The 25,864-nt window shown below is 39.6% G+C and overlaps 2 protein-coding genes across 5 annotated transcripts in view; both read left to right on the top strand.

Annotated features, from left to right (window-relative positions):
* The window catches only part of RYK (receptor like tyrosine kinase), a 51,189-nt gene extending 45,162 nt beyond the window's left edge, over window positions 1-6,027 (top strand). For all 4 annotated transcript variants that reach the window (XM_072995868.2, XM_078389273.1, XM_078389272.1 and 1 more), the window contains exons 12-15: window positions 164-273; window positions 708-867; window positions 3,396-3,532; window positions 4,964-6,027. In XM_072995868.2, the coding sequence (XP_072851969.2) occupies window positions 164-273; window positions 708-867; window positions 3,396-3,532; window positions 4,964-5,075 (519 nt within the window). In that variant the 3' untranslated portion in view covers window positions 5,076-6,027. The remainder of the gene's footprint in view (window positions 1-163; window positions 274-707; window positions 868-3,395; window positions 3,533-4,963) is intronic.
* The window catches only part of LOC144587851 (uncharacterized), a 462,829-nt gene that overhangs the window by 65,370 nt on the left and 371,595 nt on the right, over window positions 1-25,864 (top strand). The gene's annotated exons all lie outside the window — the stretch shown is intronic.

Genomic DNA, 25,864 nt, shown 5'->3' with positions numbered 1-25,864 from the left:
ATTTGTGAAATAAAACTCCCTCCTCCTACTGAAACCCAGCACCAGGCAACATAGAAGATTGTTAAGTTCTCCAACAAGTAGCAGATAACTATTAAATTATAAATTTCTGTTCCAGCTTCCTAATTTAAGAGAAATGTATATCTATACTCATCTCTTTCAATAGGCAATTTCACAACAAGATCTTGTACATATGGCTATTCAGATTGCCTGTGGAATGAGCTATCTGGCCCGAAGAGAAGTCATTCACAAAGACCTTGCTGCTAGAAATTGTGTGTAAGTACTGAAGTGTAAGATGGCCAAACACACAGTAATGGTGCTAAAAATGTTCGTTTTAAGTCTCCTGCTCATTGTGTATTTATAGTCACATTCCCATTACACTGTTCAGACATAGCAAGTGGTGTTCTGAAGCAAGAGAAATAAATCCTTGCAAAGGGTACCAGAACAGAGAGTATTGCAACAGTTAAGCAATCTGGAAATGTAGATGTTAATTTACTGTTGATAAAATGAAATTAGAAATCCTGAAGTTGAGCTTTTGAGTGTGTTTAATTCCAAATAGATTGGCTTTGTGCTAGGTGCATTATGTATAGTACATCTAAATTGGCTTTCTTATTTCATAAGAGCTGTATAGATAACACCAAACATGATTTGAACACTAACTGTAAATGTTGCCAGTCTAAGTTGTTTTCTGTATGTATTTTAATATGCAGCATTGATGATGCACTTCAGGTAAAGATTACAGACAATGCGCTGTCCAGAGACCTATTTCCCATGGATTACCATTGCCTTGGAGATAATGAAAATAGGCCGGTGCGGTGGATGGCTCTTGAAACCTTAGTTAACAATGAATTTTCTGGTGCTAGTGATGTGGTAAGTTAAAATCAATAAATATTGAGCACAGCGCTTTGGATTACATTGGTGGTTTTTAACAGTTAAAATCGCTGTATATAATAGCGTTTATTTGCATCCGCTCTTCTTAGTTTTCATCACGGTACAGTGGTGCCTCGCTTAGCAATCGCTCCGTTTAGCGCCGAAATTGCTTAGCAACGCTGTTTTTGTGATCGCAAAAGCGATCGCTTTGCGATGTTCTCTATGGGGTATTTTCGCTTTGCGATGATCGCAAGGAAGTGATCATCGCAAAGCCCCCATTTTCGCACAGCTGATCGGCGGTTTCAAAATGGCCGCCGGGAAAAACATGGCCGCCCGCTGTGTTTAGGGACGGATTCCTCGCTTTAGAGGCACCGAAAATGGTGGCGCTGTGGAGGATCTTCGCTCAACAGTGCATTTTAAGCCCATAGGAATGCATTGAAGGGGTTTCAATGTGTTTCTATGGGCTTTTTAATATCGCATAGCGACGTTTTCGTTCTGCAGCGATTTTTGCGGACTGAATTAACGTCGCTAAGTGAGGCACCACTGTACTTCAGGCTAACAATACTTGAAAGGAAGATTTGCTTAGGGGATGCTTTTGTTTTTGTGTTTCACATTTGAGCAAGGATCCAGTTCCTGCATGTTTACCCTACAGTCCAGCAGCTTCACCATAGTAATTAGCTTTTATGTTGGAACACACATTATAGCTAAACAGAATTGAACTTCAACATTATTAACTTGCTATTCCATTGCCCAAATCTCAGAAATGAAAAATAATCTCACACAGAAATAAAGACATTTTAAAATGGTCCTTTTTTGGTGGATTCCCCAGTATTGATGGGTTAGGTTCAAAAGTTTCCTTTTCTTAGCCCAGTAGCACTATTGAACATGACTAGGAGAACTGGAATCTTGTTACTTTGTTACTGCCAAATTTCAGACGGGTATAAGATTTCTTTGTTTTCCAAATGTTTTAATGGGTATCAGATGCTCTGCTTCTGAAGGACTAGAGTTTCCAAAACCCATTCAAGTTAACCACCACAGCTTTCACATTTTCTCAGGAGGGAGGATATATACTCAGCATCTTGCCTGGAGTTTATTTTCTGAAAAAAAAAAATCAAAATGTATTTGTATACAAAATGTATTTCCAAACCCAGCCAAGAGAGATTAGGAGAGGCAGTTTGGTGTTTTAGTATGTGGGCATAATTTAACTGTCTGGTGTCAGACATTTATTGAAATGGTCTCAGTTCAGTCACTCTTAATGTTTTTTCTTTATGAAACATACGGTTATAAATGCAAAACATGCAGTGATTGGAGAAAGTCCTTGGAGAGATTGGGGGGTACAGTTTCTGTGCAGCCATCCACTCCAACAAGGGGGCAGGAGTCTCCCTGCTCAGCTGTTTAGCAGTTGGTTGGGTGGAAAGGCGGGGCAGAATGGGTCAGTTCATTAACTGTTTTGGAAAGGGGAGGGTAACCTATCTTCTCAAGAGATAATATTCCACAACCTAGGACAAGCATAGAGAACGCCCTCTCTTTCATCGCTGTCAAACATGCCTGTCAGGCAAAGAGGACTGAGAGAAGGGCTTCTGAAGAACTTGGGAGACAAGAATGCTTATATGGGGAGATAGGGTCCTCATATGGGGAGAGAGCTGGATCCAATCCATATTTATTTATTTATTTACAGTATTTTTAGCCGCACCATTACCAGTGGCTTCTGGGCGGCGTACAACAATATTAAAACTTATAAAACATTAAAAACATTAAAAAGACAATACAAAATATCCTATATTAAAACAATTCTTAAAACATTAATATTAATAAGTCCTGCTGCTCATGTGGCCAGCTAGAGAATACTGTTTAATTAAAATGCTGGCTAAAGAGAAAGGTCTTTGCCTGGCTTCGAAAAGCCAAAAGTGTTGGAGCCAGGCGGATCTCTATAGGGAGGGCATTCCAAAGTATAGGGCTTTATAGGCCATAACCATAACTGGACTGAATAGAATGGAGTGGAAAGGAAACACTTGCTTTAGAATTGAATGGAAAAGAGAAAGAGTTGGGTGTATTAAGCTAAAGCTTACTATTCTGGTATTTGCTTAAATGAGATTGTTATTTAAAAACTTGAACATAATGCTCACTGAACTAGATAGTTTGGTGATATGATTGTGGAACATAAAATATGTATATACCATAGATCTCTGATTATGTTTTAAACATACATTTATGTAGTTTAATTTATACATGTGTTTTGTGGGACATGAAGGTCATATTTACGTACAAAACATTAACATTTGGAACAGATAGATCTCCTTCCAAAACAAGAGACTAAATATAGTCACTGGCCTGACAGACTTGCTTACATTTCAGCAATCGTACACCACAAGAGTTTAAAATTAAGCAACAGATGTCAATGGATTTTTTCAAGTTTTATACACAATATTTCTTGAAAAAGGTGTTTTATTTACATATATTTTATACCTGTTGAAATGAAGAAACATTTCTTAAACCTACTTAGTTATTTTGTGCATTATTCTTTTCAGTGGTCTTTTGGCGTAACTTTATGGGAATTGATGACTTTGGGACAAACACCATATGTAGATATTGACCCCTTTGAGATGGCTGCCTATCTAAAGGATGGATATAGAATAGCTCAGCCTATCAACTGTCCTGATGAATTGTAAGTGGTGATTTATTTGGTTTGTATGGTGATGCTCACTGATAGCCATAATTAATATGGGAGAACTAAATAAAATTTCAGTGTGCAAAAGAATTACGAGTGTCCTAATAGATGTTTGCAGCCAGTCATTGTGTGATGCAGAAATTCTTTGTCGGAACTGATGACCAATGATTCGGGGGGTGGGGTCCATCTCCATACATTACATTCAAATATAGTGTTTTTTGGAAAGATGGAACTTGCTTTTTAGTGGGATAGAGCATGTCAGAATCTTTAATAGACAATTGGAGTATACTTCTGCATCCCATGGGAAGATCAAGCCTGTAATTTAATAGGAGCACTGTATTATACCTGATTGTGGTTGAGAAAAGTGAAGTACAAAACTTGTACTACTAGTGACTTGATTACGTGTAAATGTATGTTTTGTGAGTTCTCTTCTCGTATATGATAAAGAAAATTTTATTTTATTATCATAAAGCAGTGCAGGACAGTCCAGATATTCTGGAACCAAATATGCCTATTCCTGGACGGTAGACCATCATCTACATTCTCTTATAAAATGTCTTTTAACTCAAAAGCCTTGGACAAAATGATTTTAAAATATTTTTAGCCATATTGGGTAGGGAGTGTAATCTGAGAAATCCTTTCTGTCAATAACTGAACAGTTTTTGAGTGACCTGTGAGTCTCCTTTTGGGGGGGGGGGGAATACTACATAACCGAACTTATAAGAGAAATAACTAAGATAAGGTGTATATAAATTCTAGAAACCCAGTTTAAAAAATTGAATATCAGTCAAAGGTTCTTAAGTCATTACCAAGTGTGAAATCCTGCACTGATTTTCCCAACCACTTGTGTCAAGTATGCTATTATGACTTTATAGATTGATAACTGAAATTAATCACAGCCTGATAGTCTGTTTCATTGCTAACAAATCATTGTTATTTTGTTCATTATCTATATATCCTGACCTGGGCATAGGATCATGTATAAATATCACAGTCAATATGACAGTCCTCAGTTATGTCTGAAGAAGTAGACTTGATCTAAGAAAGCTCACATTAAAATATAGCAGTTAGTCTTTAAGGGATCACAACATTGTCATTTTATTCTTTTTTCATTTTTTGAGGGAGGTTGCCACATTATATAACACACAAAATGATGTTTAATCAGCTATTCTTTGTGACCCTGTAAATATCAGTACCACACCTTCACAAATTAGCAGGCAGAATGTGGAAGGGGAATAGATAAGAGAGAACATCTCTGTATATATCTGGGTAAATCTTACTATTTGGTGATTTAATTGCCATTACTGAAGTATTGTTATTTCAGGGAGGAATTGGAGCCTTTTCCATGGCGAGATGAGTTCTGCATTGAGATGAGAAATGAAAGTATTCTAACATGCTTACAGAACTTTGCTCTTTTTTATCTTACAGGTTTGCTGTGATGGCTTGTTGCTGGGCACTAGATCCTGAGGAGAGACCTAAATTTCAGCAGTTGGTACAGTGCCTCACTGAATTCCATGCAGCCTTGGGAGCCTATGTCTGACATAGGAGACACCTATGCCTACTTGGAAATGGACACTGATTCACATAGTAGCAGAATGGGACATTTACATTTATTTATAAATGAACACCATAATCTCTATCTGAAACAAATTTCCCACTGATCTCAGTGGCATTTCCACATGATGTGATCACGGAGACATCATGTAAAACAGCAACATTAGAAGATCTTCTTCCCAAATCACTGTGCCTTAAAATAGTCTGGCTTTTTTCCCCTTTTCCTTTTTTCCTTCTTGGTGAGAATAGGTTTTATTATATGTGTCACTTAAGTGGAACTACGACTCCTGCTCCCTAAAGAATTCCTGAAATATAGGCATAATGAACTGGAACATGAATTGGATGAGTACTAGCACTGTTAAAGAAGATACAGACTTATTTTCAAAAGTGTTTTAACTGACAAGTATGTGGATGCTTTTGTAAAAGTCTTAAATAGCAACAGCCATCCCCTTTTCTCCCTCCCTCCTGCAAAGACGTGTGTATTTGAAACATCAAAATATTTAAAATGACTTGACTGGCTTTGGTGTTCATGGTTATAAGTTGGAATAGGCTTTTTATGTATCAGTTGCTTTTCCTTAAGATGACAGCACAATATAGTTGGAACCACAAGTGGCCTTCTATTGTTTTTTAACACCACTCTCCAACTGCAGCTCTTGTTGGAGAAAACCTTACATTCAAGGTGCTTTATTTCTCTAAAAAGCAGTTATGTAAAACTGATTCCAGATTACCTCAGAAAGAGTAAAATGGAACCTCATGCTAAATGTCTACTTTGCAGACAGGATGTTCCAAGTGCTAGAAAGTCAGAGAAGCACCAAAGCAACCTGTTTGTTAAGAGCCTTTCACATTGGACTGTAGAACACCGTTTTCTTGTTCAAAAGGTACGGTTTATGTGTTCAGGATTTTTTATGACCTGAAATGGAATAAAATATATAAATATATGTGTGTTTGTAAAGATACATTTTAAGAGTAAAAAAATCTGTATATTATGAGTTAATGAAAACTTCATCCCTAACAGTGTGGTGTTGTACGAGTTTCAAGTTTAAATTGTGGTTCTGCGTTTACTAGCATTTAACTCACATTGTGCCAATTGTAAAGCTATTTCATTTTTGGAACCCTCACTAATAATGAGTGAAATTATCTCTTGGAGTGCATACCTAGCTTCATATGCCTGCAATGCTGAAGATTGTCACTTGTGACTTGAGAATCCATAAATCATCTTCCTTGATTTATATATAAGTAACTGTTCTTTTAACATTGGATGGACTTCTTTCCCATGTCTCAAGTGTAACTAACATAATTTATCAATTGATATAGAAAAATTCCTCCTCTCACTAAAGATTTAATGCAGCTGATTCAAGCAGCCCAAATGGCTCAGCCTATGTTCTAGCACTGTATATCAGAAGAACTTGGAGGACTTAGAGCAACACACTTGTGTCTAGTGTTGTCTGCTGCTCTTCACTTCCCAGGGTCTGTAGTTTGGATACAAACCTAGTATTTTACTTGTCTATCCTTCTGTGTCAATTTTTTTCTAAATGTTTAAAAGTATGAGATAAACATCTGTTTCTTGTGTACATAAGGAGGGGAAATGCATAGGGTTGGAAGTTTGCCTTTTCTGGTGGAAGGCATATTTCTGTTGGGCTGATGAAATCTTTAAATCCAATATGTTGTTAAGACACACACACATGCACAATGACCAGGTTTTGTATAAGTTACTTTTTAGTGCCATAATTCCCAGAATCCCCCAGGTACTATGGTACTGCTCATGCAGGTTGGAGTTTTAATCTAAGCAGTTCCTTGTCGAGCTGGTGCTAAAACAGAAAATCAGACATGGAATTCCAACAACCATAATATTGGTGAAAAAATTCAGAAAGGAGATGTTAAGTTGGTTACTTCATAATATCTGTTACTTCAGATAATTAATAGGAGGAGGCTTTTTCTTTTTTCACAACATTACATACTGTGTTTCCCTGAAAATAAGACAGGGTCTTATATTAGTTTTTGCTCCAAAAAACACATTAGGGCTTATTTTAAGGGGATGTTTTATTTTTCCATCTACAACTGTCTACATTTATTCAAATACAGTGATGTCATCATCTTATGGTTGCTGCACAACGGTGGGGCAGGGTTTTACTTAACTAGGGGTTATGTTTGGGGTAGGGCTTATATTACGAGCATCCTGAAAAATCGCACTAGGGCTTATTTTCAGGTTAAGTCTTATTTTCAGAGAAACGGTAATACCTGCTGTTTTATAGTAATGATATTAATATAGAGCAAAATTACAGGGAACAAAGGCAAAGAATCATCTAGAGATGTAATAGTGTAATGTACATATGGTGAACAAGGTTGCAGCCTAATGAACTGTCTTCAACTGTGCTCAGTAAAACTGATATGACATCTGAAAATGTTTATAAATTGTGGCTTTTAGAGTAATGATTGTTCATGTAACAATGAGCTGTAGTCATCATATTTTTCTACTAATTATAATAGGAATGGAGCTAGGCCCAATTATGCTCTTACGAAAAATTCCATCCTACGTGGTTAGTTCTAGCTTCAGGGCACCAAGGCTTCTTTGGAATTAGTTATGTACATGAAAATTGCACAATTCATGACTGGTAGTTCACACAATGACATCCAGCCAACTTTAATAAGAAATCCAAACTGTAATAGGTGAACTCATATAGTTGATTTATGCCTTTGATTTTAATACCTGCAGCAAATTGGCTGATACCCTCTGAACATGATAGAGAGAGGTGATTATTCTAGTTTTAATAAAATGTCAGAGGGGTGCTGAAAGAAAAATGAGATTTAAAAAATCCTGATATATAGAAATCACAAAAGCAGGTACACTGTGTATGACACTACTTTTTTCTAAAATCATTACACTGAAAATTGAGGGGTGTGTTATATTGTACATGGAAATAAGCTGAGGAGAGAGAAAAACTGTCCATACCTTGCTTCTGTAAACAGGCTTCCTTCAATCATGAGGCTTAGCTTCCTCTAATCACGAGCCTTATGGAACTGACATCAGCTGATGCTGAACAAACCAATTGGAACACACCTCATTGGAGGTGGAGCCTGCAGGCTCAGATGCAACAGGGACTTGTAATGTCCAAGCGTTCTGAGCCCAGAGGCTGAATACTCAAAGCTAAGTTAAAATTACTTAATTTTGGGTTAGAAAAGTGATGGAAAAATATGGTAACTGCTGAATTTGAGCGAATCGAGTCTTTAATCAATAGTAAACAGCTATATAATCAAAATATTTAACTGCTTGCTTAAGCAAGAACATAAGATGTATATGGATGAAAACTATTGGGAGAGGCTGCACACTTTGGTCTGTCAATTTTAAAATAAATAGCAGGTATATAGGATGGCTTTCCCAGTCCACATTAAAGGTCTACCTATCAGCCATTATGGCCTATCAACCAGACGATTCTCCTTCTTCCAAGTTGTTTTCTCACCCAACTGTCAAGAAGTTCCTCAAAGGGCTCAACAACATTCGCCCTCCTCAACAACGTATCAACCCCCCCAGTGCTCACTGCAGCTGGTTCTTAATGCCTTGATGTGGCCTCCGTTCGAGCCCATGGCGTCCATCGACCTCAAATTCCTGACCCTTAAGTTGGCCTTCCTTGTTACAATCATGTCAGCCAAATGAGCTAGTGAGCTCGCCGCTCTTCGAGCCGATCCCCCCTTTATCCAGTTTCATCCCGATAAAGTGATTCTTTACTTTGACGTTTCCTTTCTCCCGAAGGTGGTCTCCGACTCCAACCTATCATACTACCTTGCTTCTTCAAGTCTCCTTCCTCGTCCCTGGAACATATGCTCCATAACCTCGATGTCAGACGTGCCCTGGCCTTCTATGTCAAAAGGACAAAAACTTTCAGAACGTCTAATAAACTCTTTCTTTGCTTTCACAGCCCAAACAAAGGGGCCCCGGCCTCCTCTCAATCCATAGCACGCTGGATTGTACAGACTATTTCCCTGGCTTACAACTTGTCGGGAAAATCCCCTCCAGAACATTTGACAGCTCATTCAACCAGGGCACTGTCCACCTCTACTGCCTTTCAATATGGCACCGAGGTTCCTGACATATGTTGTGCTGCTACATGGTCCACACCGTCCACGTTTGTCAAATACTACCGGCTGGATGTCAGAGCACAGCAAGATGCTGCATTTGGCAGAGCTGTCCTGTCATCCTTCTTACCGTGACGACCCACCAACCGGTAAGTGCAGCTTGCTAGTCACCCATATGTGTGCATTCACAGAGGCCACGAAAAAGAAAAAGAAAAAGAGGTTACTTACCTGTAACCATAGTTCTTTGAGTGGTCCTCTGTGAATTCACACAACCCGCCCATCCTTCCCCTCTATCCGTCACGGGTTGATTATGTAATTAATTCTTTCCTTCATAACCCAGCGGATAAAATTCAGGAACTGGGGAAGATGGTGGGTGGGAGGAGCATATACCTTGTGGAGGATCACACCATGAAATTGTTACTTTTAGCTCTAGAATCTTCCGAGGGAGTCAGCGCAGGTGCAGACAATACCCATATGTGTGAATTCAAAGAACTATGGTTACAGGTAAGTAACCTCTTTGTTTCCAAAATGTGGCCCCTTTAATCCATGATGAGAGATACTGGTCTTCATTAACCAAGTCTGACTAAATTACGTCAACTTGTTCAAACTAGAATTCTAATCCCACTTTGTTGGGGGGGGGGGTCTGTGGTCAATTCGGTTTAGTGAATAAGAGTGGAAAGGGAAGTTTACCCTCTTGGTAGCATTACTGATTTATATTGTCTGTTCTATCAGTCACTGCAAGTATATTTGATAGCTGAAATGTTTTCACTGTAGAAGTGTAATGAGTAGTAACACCTAGTTGCTAATGCTGAAAAGAAATATAACCAATGATCAGGTACTTTGAATTAATAGTACAGATAGTGATTATTAATGGAAGCTGCTGTTGGGAATGTTGGTTAGTTCAGGACTTTACACCAACAAAGAAACGTCAAAATGCTGTTGGATACCATCTTCACTAACTTCCATAACTCTGACCACTGACCAAGTTGACTGGCTAAGGGGAGTTGTATTCCAGCAATATCTGAAGAACCGTTAGGTAGCTAAAATCCTTGGATGCAGTTAACTAGGGAATAAGCCTAAATGAACTCAGTGGGACTTAATTTTGAAAAAAAATGTATGATACTGTTTTCTTAAAAGCGCAGCAAAGATCATTTACTGAGCTGCAGATCTAATATCATGATTTAAATGCAACAAAATCATTCTTCCGTTGAAGGTAGATATGAGATGTTTTCTGCAGATGCTTTCTAAGATAATTTGATCCTGGCCTGTTTAAGGCCCTATAAACCAACTCTTAACAATTTGGGTATGACTTGGCAGTCATTGTAGAATCTCTAGCATAGAAGTCATGGTAGGGAGTAGGGAAATCCATTCAGCAACCTGGCTCATTGTATTCTGCCTTGGTTTCAGCTTCCAATCTCAAGTATGTTAAAGTTACCAAGTACTGTATTGAGGTTGCCATTCATCACCATGATCTCTGTCCAGGGACAATTGTAGGTATTTTACCAGGCAAAGGTGGTATTAGACACACCTGGTTTCTTTATAATGGGCTTTATTGAATTTAACTTGAGCATAGCTTAATCTGTTATGTCACCAAAGCTCAATAGGATCCTGAAGGGGGGGGGGAATTAGCGCAGCTGAAATTATCAGTGTTTACAAATGAAATGCCCAGTACTTGGATGGTAGCATAGCATTGGCCAAAATCCTATAGATTAGCTATGCCTGTGTAACTTCAGTTGCACAAGCCATTGTGAAATTTTCACCAAGGTGGAAGTCAAATCCAAAAAGCAGTTCTGTAAGCAGTTGTGCAGTCAATTGCATGGTGAATTTCCTGGTTCGTTGTGCAATCAGACATGCAAACTGCTGGGAGTAACTCCCTATGAATTTCTGCAGGTGCAGCTTTATACTGTGCCAAATACCATAGGATTTCAGCCATTGACTGAATGCCAAAGTGCAGTGTAGGCTAAAATGAATGGGCCTTACACTTTCAATTTGCTTTGAGAATGAAGCAAAATACCTCATTAAATGAGAAATTGGTCTAGACATGTATACTGTAAAAGTTAAAATAGAGAGATTTGACTTGTTTTTATCTTTCAGCTCCACACTACTTATCTATTGAACCCTTGCCTAATAGTTTGTGTGTGTGTGTGTGTGTGTGTGTGTGTGTGTGTTGCTTTCTTAGTAATGTGAAGAAAACATTGTTCCTACTTGCTTCCTGCCTAAATTTTTTCAGCTGCCAATTTCTCATAGAAACTGCAGCCAACTCTTAACCAATAAGCAAAAACCAAGGAGTGCCTCCTAAAAACAACTTGTCTTCATATGATCCCTGAAGATAACCCACAACATTGGCAGCAGTGGTTTCAGAGGTCCAGAGTAGCAAGGCAAACCTGGAGCTGGGGAAGTGAGTGGGTGGTGGAATTTCTGCAACTAAGTCCTGATCGCATAATCAAGACAAGTGTTAAATCAGGACAGATCAGTCTGGTTTCTGCAAGATCATGTTGGATCAGAGAAAAGATCTATTCGGTCTTAACATCTGCCAGTGGCCAACCTGCTCCCCTAGGGATGCCTACAAATAGGAGGCAAAGACAATGACTCCCTCATGCTACTGCTTCCCAACAAGTAGTAATCAGTGGTATTTTGCATCTCACCCTGGATAGTATATTTAGTCATGTAACATTTTCTCTACTTTTTCCATATTGAAGTATAATCTGAAAAATATACAGGATCAGATTGTGTAGAAAACAACTAACTAAACAGAAGAATGTCTATGTGTATTGTAAGAGACTTTTCTGTTCTCCAAACCAGTAGTCCAGGGGCTGGGGGAATCAACCTCATTCAAATAAGATCAATGTCTATAACAGGCGTGGCATGACTTTAGTAGTAAAACCTTCATTTATAAAGAGCAGTTATACACAAGTGGTATGAATTTGTCAAAATGTATTTCCTGAAAATCCTTTAAAAGTGAACATGTACAAAATATTCCCCTGCTGCTTTTTTGTGGTCCTTGGCATCGGGTTCCTTCCAACAACAATTAAAAAGTTTCATCTCAATCAAAAAAATATCACTATTAGCAGCAATTTTCCTTTTAAATAGGCGATGCCTCTCCCCTGCCCCAAGGTTAACATTGGGTGTACAGGAGGCAAACTGGGATAGCAGGGTATGTTTGAAGATGAAGTTAATCTAGTTGGAATACTTTCCCCCCTGTGTTTCCTTTTTGGATGTACACAGGATTAAACACTTTCCTTCTGGTTCCCATTAAGCCATTAGTTGTTTGTCATGTCAAGCTCCGGTAGAACCTAAGCTCAAGCAACATAACGGTTATGAGCCTTCCAAGATGACCTGTTGCTGCTCTGGGTGATAGAAATGGAGCAGAATGCAACTGCAGCCTGCTTAATTCTATCAGTCTTTTTGTCACTTTCATGAGAACATTAAAAAGCTATCAAACCCAAGGGGTAAGGAGTCAAGCAGCCAGCCTCTCAGGAGTTGCCTATGAGAACAATGGTTCACGAGTTGCCTGTGAGAGGTGTTTTAATATATTTTTTTAAGCCGCTGAATGTTTCCTGTGCAAACCCCAGAAACAGAACTTATTTCAGCCTCAGCAGCAAAAAAATTAATTCAGCATCCCTTTTTGAGGATAATATGGCAGTTGCAACTAATTTGGCTTCACACTCTGTCAGCAGAATTGTGCCTCTAATTTTTCAGTGAAAAATTAAGACTTGGTTGAGCCTTTTAAAAAATACAACCTTCTCATACATCATAGTAATAAATTAAGGTTCTGTATCCCATGAATCTGTTTATTTCTAGACAGTATTAACACAGGAAATCATTGTTGGAGAGTATTTGGCTGAAAGAAATGGCTATTTTTTAGTCTGTTCAACTAGAGGAAGCATTTGTAATTGCTGATTGATTGCTTCAGTCTAGAGAATATTCAAACACCTCAGCTCTCTGTCTTTGTTTCTGATTTAGGTGCCTTGTGATAGCTATAATCTTAGAACTGCAGAGCTGGAAGGGACTCTGGATCACACAGCTGAAGAATGTATTAAATCTGTTTTGTGCTTTTCAACATGTTAAAGAGTAGGAAACTAAAAGTAGGCGTTTAAAAAATTAAAGAAACATTGTCCCCCATGTCCATAGGGGACAGTGCTATTCATCTTTAAAAGTTATCCAGAGGTGGGTAGGAGTGAAGAATAAAATGAACACATTTGTAAATGAAACCAAATTATTCCTATCTGATAAAAACACAAAATTACTACATAGAGTTCCAAAGGGTCTTTCAAAGTTGAATGTATGGGTAATAAAATGGCAAATGGGGTTTAGTGTATCTCTAGAGCTTCAGGCAGGATTCTTTCCTAGCTGTACCTGGAGATGCCTGCCTGGTGTTTCCAGGTTGCCTCCCATGCAAGTATTTATCACATCCAACCCTGCTTGGCTTCGAAAATCAACTGAAATCAGAAATATCCAAGCTCTACGTGGGGCTCCCTTTGAGGCTGCTGCGGAAACTACAGGTGGTGCAGAATGCGGCGGCCAGATTACTTAGTGGAGTGAGGAAATTCCAACATATCTCACCCACTCTGGCCGCATTGCATTGGCTGCCCATACGATTCCGCATCGACTTCAAAGTGCTGTCGCTTACGTACAAAGCCCTAAACGGTTTAGGGCCTCGATATCTGGCGGAACGCCTACTCCCACCAAGTTCTACCCGTGTCACTCGTGCGAGTCTGGAGGTGAGGTTGAGGAGCCTAACGCCGAGGGAGGCCCGGAAGGAGAAGACAAGAAATTGGGCCTTCTCGGCGGTGGCTCCTCGCCTCTGGAACAATCTCCCTCCTGAGATTCGCGGGTCTCCCTCGCTGGGTATCTTTAAGAAACAATTGAAGACATGGATGTTTGGGCAGGCCTTTCCATCATATTCCTCTTGACCTCCTTCTTCCCTCTTTACTATTTCTGTTTTGCACTCTATGTAATGTATTGTAGTGTTTTTACTGATTAGAATTGTTTATTTATATTGTTACTGTATTTTATTGTTGTTAGCCGCCTAGAGTGGTCCTCACCGACCAGATAGGCGGGGTATAAATTAATTAAATAAATAAATAAATAAATAAATAAATAATAATAATAATAATAATAATAATAATAATAATAATAATAATAATAATAATAATAATAATAATAATAATAATAATAATAATAATAATAATAATAATAATAATAATAATAATAATAATAATAATGTTATGGTGTGAACCCACTGTTTGCCATTAAATAACATTGAGTGCCTGCCTGTCTTGGAAGAGCTGGACAGTGAACCAACCTTAGCAGAAATAAAAGCGGCCTTGGATTCCCTCGCCTCCGGCAAGGCACCTGGAAAGGATAACATCCCTGCTGAAGTGCTGAAGTGCTGTAAGGAGATCATCACCACCGAACTGTATGAAGTCTTTTGTCTCTGCTGGAGGGAAGGTGGAGTCCCACAGGACATGAAGGACGCAAACATCGTCACATTGTACAAGAACAAAGGCGACAGGGGTGACTGCAATAACTACCGTGGCATCTCTCTTCTTAGCGTTGTAGGGAAGCTGCTTGCCCGTGTTGTGCTGAAGAGGCTCCAGGTTCTTGCAGACAGAGTCTATCCAGAATCACAGTGTGGATTCCGAGCTAATAGATCCACCACTGACATGGTATTCTCCCTCCGACAGCTGCAGGAGAAATGCAGTGAACAACAACAGCCACTCTTAGTGGCCTTCATAGACCTTACAAAAGCATTTGATCTGGTTAGCAGGGATGGCCTTTTTAAAATACTTCCCAAGATTGGATGTCCACCTCGTCTCCTTAACATCATCAGGTCCTTCCATGAGGGAATGAAACGCACTGTAGTTTTTGACGGCTCAACATCAGACCCCTTTGACATCTGAAGTGGAGTGAAACAGGGTTGTGTCCTCACACCAACACTTTTTGGGATCTTTTTTGCTGTCATGCTGAAGCATGCCTTTGGAACTGCAACCGAGGGTGTCTATCTCCGGACTAGATCAGACGGAAAGCTCTTTAATCTCTCTAGATTGAGAGCGAAGACCAAAGTCCAACTGAAATGCATGCGGGACTTCCTCTTCGCAGATGATGCAGCCATTGTTGCCCACTCTGCTGAAGACCTCCAACAACTCATAAATCGATTCAGCAAGACCTGCCAAGACTTTGGACTAACAATCAGCCTGAAGAAAACACAAGTCATGGGCCAGGGTGTGGACTCACCTCCTTCTATTACCGTCTCCACACAAGAATTGGAGGTTGTTCATGACTTTGTGTACCTGGGCTCAACCATCTCTGACACCCTCTCCCTGGATGTCGAGCTGGATAAACGCATTGGCAAAGCAGCTACCATGTTCTCTAGACTCACAAAGAGAGTATGGCTCAATAAGAAGCTGACGACACATACGAAGATCCAGGTCTATAGAGCCTGTGTCCTAAGCACACTCCTGTACTGTAGTGAGTCCTGGACCATTTGTGCATGGCAGGAGAGGAAGCTGAACACCTTCCATATGCGTTGCCTCCGACGGATTTTTGGCATCATCTGGCAGGACAAAGTTCCAAACAGAGTAGTCCTAGAACGAGCTGGAATTTTCAGCATGAACACATTACTGAAACAGCGACGTCTACGTTGGCTTGGGCACGTCGTGAGAATGGCTGATGGTCGGATTCCAAAGGATCTCCTGTATGGAGAATTAGTGCAGGGAAATCGCCCCAGAGGGAGACCACAGCTGCGATACAAGGATATCTGCAAGCGAGATCTGAAGGCCTTAGGAATGGACCTCAACAGATGGGAAACCATCTGAGCGTTCAGCCTGGAGGCAGGCATTGCATCACGGCCTCTCCCAATTTGAAGAGACCCTTGCCCAGCAGGCTGAGGCAAAGAGGAACTCACAAAAGCAGCAAAACCAGGGAGCTGGACAGGGGACAGATTGGATTTGTCTTCAGTGTGAAAGAGACTGTCACTCTCGAATTGGCCTCCTCAGCCACACTAGACGCTGTTCCAAGTCCTCCATACAGAGCATGGTACCATAGTCTTTCGAGACTGAAGGATGCCTAACTAACTAACTATGGTGTGAATCCACTGTTTGCCAGAAACAGTTTGCGTGAACATTTGCATACTTTTTCAATGTTATGTGGTGCTATCGCTTCCCCAAACTATTTATGCGTTGTATTCTGAAAGACTTTCACGGCTGGGATCTGATGGTTGTTGAGGGTTTTCTGCACTATTTCTGCTTTGCTATCACTACCCACCCAAACTTTTCTAGATTAACTCAATAGGTGATCCTAGCCAATCTAGGAGCACACTTCGAATGGTCTGGCTGTGGCATGCTCTAAAGTCAATCAGGTAGAGATGATAATATTACGAAGACAGGGTCAAGGGAGGGCAATGTTAAAGTTTATGTTGTTATTGAGAAAGAAGTGTATTTTTCCACACGGGAGAAGCTGTTCCCCCAAAATTCTGAGTCAAGCTGAGCCAAGAAAACATTAAAAGTATATTCTTATTATTTATTCTTATTATTATTTGTTAAGTTGTTAATTTTTTCCCCAGTGATCCCAAGAAGATATACAATTACATACAATCTTACAGTGAATTGCATGCTCAAATGGTGATTTGAACCCTGGTCTCCTGAGTCTTTGTCCAAGAATATGACCTTAAGCCATAATAGTATACAGAAGGGAGCCCCTATCTGCAGGATCAGTTTCCATTGATTCACTTACCCACTGGCTGAAATTTAAAAAAAAAACAGAAATAAATATATATATAAATATACAGACCATGCAAAATATAATATGTGATACTTCTGTGTTTTTCAGCATGGGGGAGCTTGCAACTGATTTATTGTCCTACTGTACTTTTTGTTTCACATAATCCTGCATTTTAATACTGTAGCCCTTATGAAAAGGAGAGGAATTTATTTATTTATTTATTTATTTATTTACTTACTTACTTACTTACTTACTTACTTACTTACTTACTTATTTACTTACTTATTTATTTATTTATTTATTTATTGCATTTATATGCCGCCCATCTAGACATAGTCTACTCTGGGCCGCTCACAATATACACAATAAAAACAATTTAAAATATACACAGTTCTGCATAGTCAAAACAAAGCGATATAAAATATAGATCGTAAGTTTACAAATCAAAGCTTACAAAATACAGTCACATGATGGTGATTTCTCCTGATAAAATGAGCAGCCCAAAATGGTCTACTGTGAACCCCATGGGGCAAGGAAACTGCATGTTTGCATGATGATGCGGTTATTCATCATCATTTTGTAGACAGAAACTAGTATCAATCAACCGTGGCAGCACTGCTGGCAGTGGAGGAAGCTTTGTGTAAAGCATAGCTCACTCTAGCTCTAAGATGACTGACAAGATGATGACAAGAATAAAAGCCTGCAGAATGGTCAAGCTCCAATAAACATGAGAAGCAAAAACATTTGAGTAGGAGCACTGCAAAAGCACAGACCAGTCTTCTTAGCCACACGTTTTGCAATACATAGAAGCTAAAAGAGCTGATTTGGAGAGCATTTGTCCTTCTGCTCCACTATTCACAAAGTCACATGAGATCATACATGAGAAAAATTGTGTGTCAAATGCTAGGAATGTGAAACATTTTTTGTCTTTGTTTTGTCACATTTCTCCAAGCCCTACCTGCACTTTCCTCCCACTGTTATAGATTAACAGCCTTCACTTTAGCTTCTTGCATGGAAATGCACGTACATTTTTCAATGCACATTCCACAACATAAACATTTGCTTACACATTTTTTTCTAATGTATTTCCACCTGTTAACAAAAAGGGTGGTTCAGATTATTTTTCAATGGTACATATTTTTAGCTGTTTGCATTTTTAAAACATGCCTTCATACATATTTTATTCTAAAAATGTGCCAGAAGAGGCTCAGGAAGTGCAAAAGTGGTGATTTTAACAAGTTTCCCAAAAGCACCAAAAATGATTTCCATGCCTATGGAACCCTAACAACATTGTCATTGATTTATTAGATCAGAAAAAGTGTTCCTTCTGTTTCTCTTCCAATGCAAATATCTACCATGAACAGGCTTTCTACAGAGGTTTTTGTTTTTTGTTTTGAGGAGGCCTCAATATGAGGAGAAAGATCTGTAATACAGTGACAGAGCATATACTTTGTGTGCAGAATTTCCCTGATTCAGCCACTGGTAACTTCAAGTAGGGTTGGTAAACACTCCTGTTTCAAACTGAAGAGCTATATATTAGTCTGTGTAGACAGTACTGAGCTAAAAAGGTTAGGGATCTGGTTTGGTGTGAGGCGCTGCAGGCTAAACCGCAGAAGCCTGTGCTGCAGGGTCAGAAGACCAGCAGTCGTAAGATTGAATCCACGCGACGGAGTGAGCTCCCGTCGCTTGTCTCAGCTCCTGCCAACCTAGCGGTTCGAAAGCATGCAAATGCAAGTAGATAAATAGGGACCACCTCAGTGGGAAAGTAACAGCGTTCTGTGTCTAAGTCGCACTGGCCATGTGACCACGGAAGATTGTCTTTGGACAAAAACGCTGGCTCTATGGCTTGGAAACGGGCATGAGCACTGCCCCCTAGAGTCGAACACGACTGGACAAAAATTGTCAAGAGGAACCTTTACCTTTACCTTGGTGTGAGAAAACAGACTTGTAACAAGAGTGGAACAACTGGGGACCAAAATTTAGAGGTGAAACTACTGGCGAGTGTTAGAAAAATAAATGACAACACCTCCTGCCCTATTTGCTGTGGCCTTTTTTTATAAAAAAAATTCTTTGGAGAGAAACCACATCCTCTTTTTTCATGCCTCAGCAGAGTGGGTGTGATACAGTGCTGTTTACCCTGGGTGTCCAAACAGTTAATTATATCTCCGTGAGGAAGTTCCCTGCATTCCTATTACCTTCAGATGGTACAATGGCTGGAATCCAGTAGTACATTGGAACTAGAGTAGACCCTTTGAATCAGTAGGGATTTGGTGAATCAATGCCTTTGTAAATTCCATGGATTCAACAGACCTGCTCCATTTGCAATTTACTACTGGATTTCAGCCAATGAGTTCAAAACAACTTAGCATACAATAATAATTCTGAATCTTTGTTTTCAGTTTGTCCATGGCTTTATTTTTGCAGTATATTTTAAATGGGCGCAGTCACCATGATGCAACTTCTTTAGACTTTTTTGTGCAATGAATGTCTCTTATGAATCTGCCTCTGCTTACATGTGATTTAATGTGCCCTGGAGGTCTTCACCTTTAGATGGATCTCTAGGATTTAGTAAACTTTAGATTTTGGCACAGAGGTATATAATTAGAAGTAATCCATGCTATCATATTGCCTACTATGTTGTTTTTTCTCTCTCTGTCTTGTAATATTCTGTGTGGAATAGGCAGTGGAATAGGCTGCCTCGAAGGGTGGTGAAGGCTCCTTCTTTGGATGTTTTTAAGCAGAGACTGGATGGCCATGTGTTGGGAGTACTTTGATGGATATTCCCGCATGGCGGAACGTTGGACTGGATGGCCTCAGTGGTCTCTTCATGTCTCTATGACTCTTGATCTTCTTGTCCCTTGATTTATTAGGAAAACATGAATATGAAAATATGAAAATGTAGATCTGCCTCTATATGATTACACCTTCACTGAGCCAACAAACTTTGACTTGTTACTGATACATGTGAAAACATTTTTAAACTTGGGCTTACAATGTTAAAGTTTATGCTATTCAAACCACATATGAAATACTGACATTACAGTGGAATATTACAGTATTACTGTATTAATTCAACATTAACAACATTCATGCACTGTTGATGGATATATTCAAAATGGATATACTGTATAGGGTGTTATCAGAGGAATTGTCTTGAGGTGCATCATAGGAATCTATTTGACTTTGGTTATTATTACCTCTGTAAATGTGCAATGAAGGAATGTCCAAAGATGGACTAAATATGATGTTCATTCTACTGGCTTTTCCTCAACACTAATACCCAAGAGGTATTCTTGGGTGTCATGTGAATCTGACACTGCAAGCAATTGCAGTCACTAGAGGGCCAAAAGGTTGGAACTGTATCAGCCTAAAGTGCTCATGATGACGGCCAAAACTGCCCTTGAGACCTGGGGATAGATATCTTTGTCTATGAGCTATGAGTTGTAATCCACAGGGCCTTTAAACAATTATGTGTGGGATTCAGGAATCTGGAATGTCATCTCTTAAAATCCAGGTGGCTGATGTAAACAGAAGAGCTTTTAATTAGTTACATCTCCTATCATAGCTGCAGGTTTGAAAAAGAAAGGAAACAGGTGTTTTTATGATATGCAAAAATCTAATCAATGTCATCCTAACTTTATGCTTAATTTCCAACAGGATTGTACTTGCACCAGATGGGTCTTTAGAAGCATCAAGGGGTATGATTGTAAATACAATGGCAAATTCACATCCATGTGGATGCCATCATGCCTTGCAGGCGAAGAAAGACCAGGCATTGCCAAGAACAGAAAATACAAGAAGCATTTACTGTTACCAGCCAGGTAGGGTGAACTAAGAAAAGAGGCCAGCAAGAAGTGAAAAAGTGTACAACTTCATCAAGAAATGGAAATGAGGTGCCAGCAGTGTATTACTTGATAGCATGTATTTGAATGAAAATGCCACAGAAATAGTTGTTTTATGCTTGGCTGGAGTTTGCTTTGATATGGAGAAAGATGTTCTCCGATGTTTTATAACTCTGAGATGGGGGTCTCCCCATCTTGTAATACACACTGTATGTTGAAATTTGAGCGAATGACTGGTTCAGTGTCAGATGTTTAAGAAACACTCTGCTGGATTTGGCCAGCAAACCAGCTTTTTTTAATATACTGTGCCTCAGAAGTAATGATTTAGAAGTAATATGGTTACTTGTAGCTCATTACTTCTGCTGTGAAACAAGAGTATAACAAAGAGTCAATCCACGCTGAGCATTTGTTCAACTTTCCTTGCACCCATGATGCTAGTACTGCATGCTGGTATCCACACAATGCAGGGCTGGAACCAATGTCAACAGAACTAAAGCAGAACAAAAATACTTGCTTTCTGGGTTTGGTTTGGTTTATATACAACTGCCAAATTGTGGTGCATTTTTGTTTATGTTTATTTTTATATGCTCCAGTGGATGCCCTGCCTGTGTAGAACCCAGTAGTGCATTGTTTTGTGTGTGCATGTGTATGTGTGTGTATGTGAGTGTGTGTCATTTGAAGTCCCCAGTAATGCTTAGCGGGCACATGTCATTTGAGGAGTTAAGGGCCTTTTACTGCTGTTCAAACCTCCACTGCCTTGTGGCTATATCCATTCATGGAAAAGGCTTCAGGAGTTAACCTCAAGGCAAAATCCGGAGCTGGAGTCCCGAAGGCAGCATGTGTCGTTCTGCCAACTCCTGCGACATTGCTGGAACCAGTTGTATTGGCTCTTGCCTTTCCATTGGATCATTTCAGCAATGTGGAGAGGGGGGATCTGCTGCTTGGATAACAGCCTATCCTCCATATTACCTTACCCGGGCTTCATGCTCTGGAGAAGACACTCCTCGATTCAGAGCATGTTACCATAGTCTCTTGAGACTGAAGGATGCCTATGTTACTGCTGTTTAATCCCCCACTCTCCAAGCCTTAATATTGCTCCTTTTTAGTTTTCCTGGGATACCAGCGGTTCCTTCCATTGGGAAACCATAGCCAGACTTACACAGTGAAATAGACAAGTAAAAAATGAAGACTTGAGGATGATGGCTGAATAAAACAAGGGAGGAGAGTGGAGGTTTGAGAGAGAGAAGTTAGGCAAAGGAAGGTGGCAATTGGTGCTGGAATGAAGGCGTCAGGGAGCAATTTCTGATATATATGCATAGGCACTAACAGGATGACCCAGTGTATCCCAGTATACCCAGCAGCAAATATGCTCCCAAAGTGCAAATACTGGGAGGACGTATTCAAATCTGCAGCAAAAATGCTGAAGCAGCCCCAGAACTACTGAGAACAACAGCACGGTGGCTGAGCTCTTCAGAGGCTGTTTAACAGGGTTTGTTCAGGCTTTGTGCCATTCTTACATCAATTATAAGAGGAGTTTCCCAACCCAAAAAATAATTAAACCTTGTACAAAGGTAACAGGCACTGTGATGCATAACATAAAAAGTATCCTTTCAAATGTTGCAAGGAATATGAATTATGTTTTAAAAGTGAGTTGCCATCATTCTTTAGCATGTTAGCAAAAGAAAAGAGGAGATAACAGCAGAATACTGTAGTGTTCCAAAAGCTAATTTATTTCTGTGTGAGCTTTTGTGAATCAAAATCTTCTTCAGACACCTGAAAAGGGTCATGAGGCCCAGGAGTGCTGGGGGGGCAACCTGTGATAAAATTGCCCCCTCCCTAGAATGTCTAGGGGCACAAGAAGGCTTTTGAGCATTTTTAAAAATATATTAAAATGTTGGTGGTGTTTTTAAGGGCTGTGGGCAAGCGTGATAGGGGATCTAAAAATAGCCACGAAAACTTTAAGTGGCCTGTGTACTGCCTGTTTTCCATCCCTGCGCTACAGCAGGACATTGTGGATGATCTGTGCACACATGACGTGGTTAGCCAGTTGACAGTGATGTTTGTTTGTTTTTCACCCAGGACTGGGTGTCCTCAAAACAAGAGATTTGAATCGTTGCTCCTCAGAGCCAGCCTCTGCTTTCAAACACCCTAAATAATTTGCTATCATCTATGAAATCTGGACTGACTGAATACCTTAGGGAGTTGGCCTATCAGGGGTCGGGAGTTCAATACCCCCAGAAGAAGGGAATGGTAAACCACTTCTGAGTACTCTTTACTTAGAAAATCCTGGGGAAAGTTGCCATAAATTGGAATCAGTTCCATGGTGCTTAATTAAATTATTGTGAAACCTGGCATCTCTGACTAGATAATTTATGAGCTACTTTAAAAGCACATTCCAACACATATCCTTGGAGGACCCTGCTTCTTATATCCCTCCATTCTCCCTTCACTATGAAGTTAGTCAGGAGCCTTTAGTGTGGGACTTTGTCAAAAGGGTGAAATCATCTTGGTGGTGCCAATTTCGAGTAATTAAAGACTTTGCTCTTCCATCGTGGAGCCCCCAACAGCTTCTCAGTGAAGAAAGAGATTCCACAGGAGCCTCAGGACCTACAGAAGAGAAGGGTGCACGGCTAAACTCTGTGAGAGTTACAAGGGATTATGGGACTGGGTGCTTTTCTGAGAGGCTTCGTGTGCAGAGCCTAAAAGCAGAGACTACTATACCCCTAATCCTTTGTAGGTTCCAGAGAGCTTAGCCCTAGCCATTAATTTCTTTATTTCCTTTCAGCCTATCTCCTCATATTTTGAAAAAGGAAAGTTCCTCTTTCAAGTCAAATGAGGCTGTGTTGGAATGGGTTGTCAATTCTATGTTTATTGTTTATTTAAAGTATTTATCCTCTACCTTTCTCCTCCAGCGGACCCAAGGTGTCTTACAATATTAAAAAAACAAAAAATCAAAGAGGAGGACAGTAGCCTCCTTCTTAGGCAGTTACTGAGAAAAACCTGCATAAAGAGAAGGGTCTTTGCCAGCCTGCAGAAGGACAACCGAGAGTCAGACAGCCTGTCCTCGTATGGGAAGGAGTTCCACAATTTGGGAGGAGTTTACAATTTAAGTAAATGTTGAGCCTAGTACCACTGTGGTCACTATTTCCAGTGAGTTCAGAAAAAAAAATCAGTTTGACCAAAGCAACGGTGTACACTTGACCTTGAGTAGATTTGGTCTCTGTGTTTTATACATACAATATAGCGACCTGTGCTGTAAAAAGACAATATTGGCAAAAGGTTACTAACACAAGGATTCCTTTAAAATGGTGGAACACGGAGGGGTCAGATTTTGAGCATAGAGATCCCTCTTATGAAACACGATAGCAAAACTCTTATCTTGGAAGTGGTGAGCAACTTAGAAGTGTTGCAATGTAGGATGTGTATCCTGCTTCCAGGAACAGGTTCTGGGGTTAATGTAGTACTTTTGAAGAATGCCTCATTTCATTTATGTAGGCTGAGGTTACAACTTGCAGATGTCAAACAAACAAGCTTTTACTATTGTGTATCCATCAAGAAAAAGCCATAGGCTTGGGGGGGGGAATCCACCTGCAGTTTAAATGTTTACTGAATATTCTTTTGTTTGTTCATTGAGATAAGAGCCAGATTCACTTGTCTTGTTCAAAAAAACATAGTTGTACATGGCATACTGGCTGAATGCAGCATCCCCAAGGAGAGGAAAAGAATGCCCTTCCCCGTGATATACAGTTCTTTTTCAGAGACATTTGGAAAAGCAGGAAGCAAAACACTTATTTTGGCCTCATGCTGTGGGTACATGCTTATCAGACTGATCTTTTCTATGGCCAGGCTGGAACGTCTGGTCCAGATTAAGGAAAGGCATTTGTCAAGACCATGGTATGGGATCTTTTCAAGAAGGCCCATATTTCCAAGAATAGAGGAAAGTAACAGTTAGATTGTACTAATTGTACCACCTACAAGCAGCAATGGTTGAACCTGCTGTTTAAATGGGTGTTGTTTCACCTTGGCTGACATTAATATATCCAACTTCCAGAAGACTCGCTAGCAAGATTAGTGTATTATAAGAAAAACAACAGAGAACCGTATGGCATCTTAAAGATAATTCTTTTGTGGACTGGACTTCATTACATGCTGATTGTTGTGGAACATATTCTAACATTTTATGTTACCTTTGGCAATTGGCTTTAATCTCACATGATCAAGAAGCCTGCTTTGTTTCTTAACCTGTCAGCCAAAACATTTTCTTCCAGTAAGGCAAATGATAATCTCTTCTGTTAAAATTAAAAAGAAATTTTGTTTTCATGAGAGGAGAAAGAGACATTATAGTTAGCACCATGATTAGAACTGAAAGCACCTTAGCACTACAGAAACTGTTGACTTAGGAAGACTTACTATGCTAAAATAAGTCACTGTTATAGTAGGCCCATTTGAATCAATGGAAGTTATGGGGGAGTTGACCTACGAATCCCCATTGATTCAGTGGCCTACTCTAGTTATATTTACTGCACTAAGCAACAGGTTTGACCATCGTACAGTAATTATCCAAGGAATAGAAGCAACTGAGTAGAGAGAGAAGATATTTGCTTGATTGGTCATATATGTGGTTAATAGGTTTTGCCTTAACTATAGTTGTGTTGACTATGGATTTGTTATATTATATTGCAAGATAGCCATTTCTACATTGATGGTGAATGAAAAGATTTCTAAACAACACAAATTCTAAATGTTAATGGGTTCACAATAAATTATGTACATCTGGTTGACATAATGCAATGTGAAAAGCTTTGTAACATCTGGAATTGACAATAAATGACCCACTTTATCTATAATAACCATAATAATTCCATTCCAGAATCATGGGCTCTGAAATCTCATAGACTAGTGGCCTCCTACTCTTTGGTTTGGGCTTATTTTCTGTGGCATACTACATGCCTTCATTATCTTAAAATAATATTGATACAAACTTGATAAGTTGGGGTCTTTTTCCCAGTCTTCCCCAGCTGTTTATTTATTTATTTGATTTATACCCTACCCATCGGGCCTAATAGACCACTCTAGGCAGCTAATCTGCTAATCTGTAAAAGTTGGGTAGTCAGTCACATTTAGACAAATTAGTTGCAAA

The sequence above is a fragment of the Pogona vitticeps genome, chromosome 3 (assembly GCF_051106095.1).
Source record: "Pogona vitticeps strain Pit_001003342236 chromosome 3, PviZW2.1, whole genome shotgun sequence".
NCBI lineage: Eukaryota > Metazoa > Chordata > Lepidosauria > Squamata > Agamidae > Pogona > Pogona vitticeps.
The sequence above is the reverse complement of the archived record's forward strand: the minus strand, read 5'-3'. Positions and strand labels throughout refer to the sequence as shown.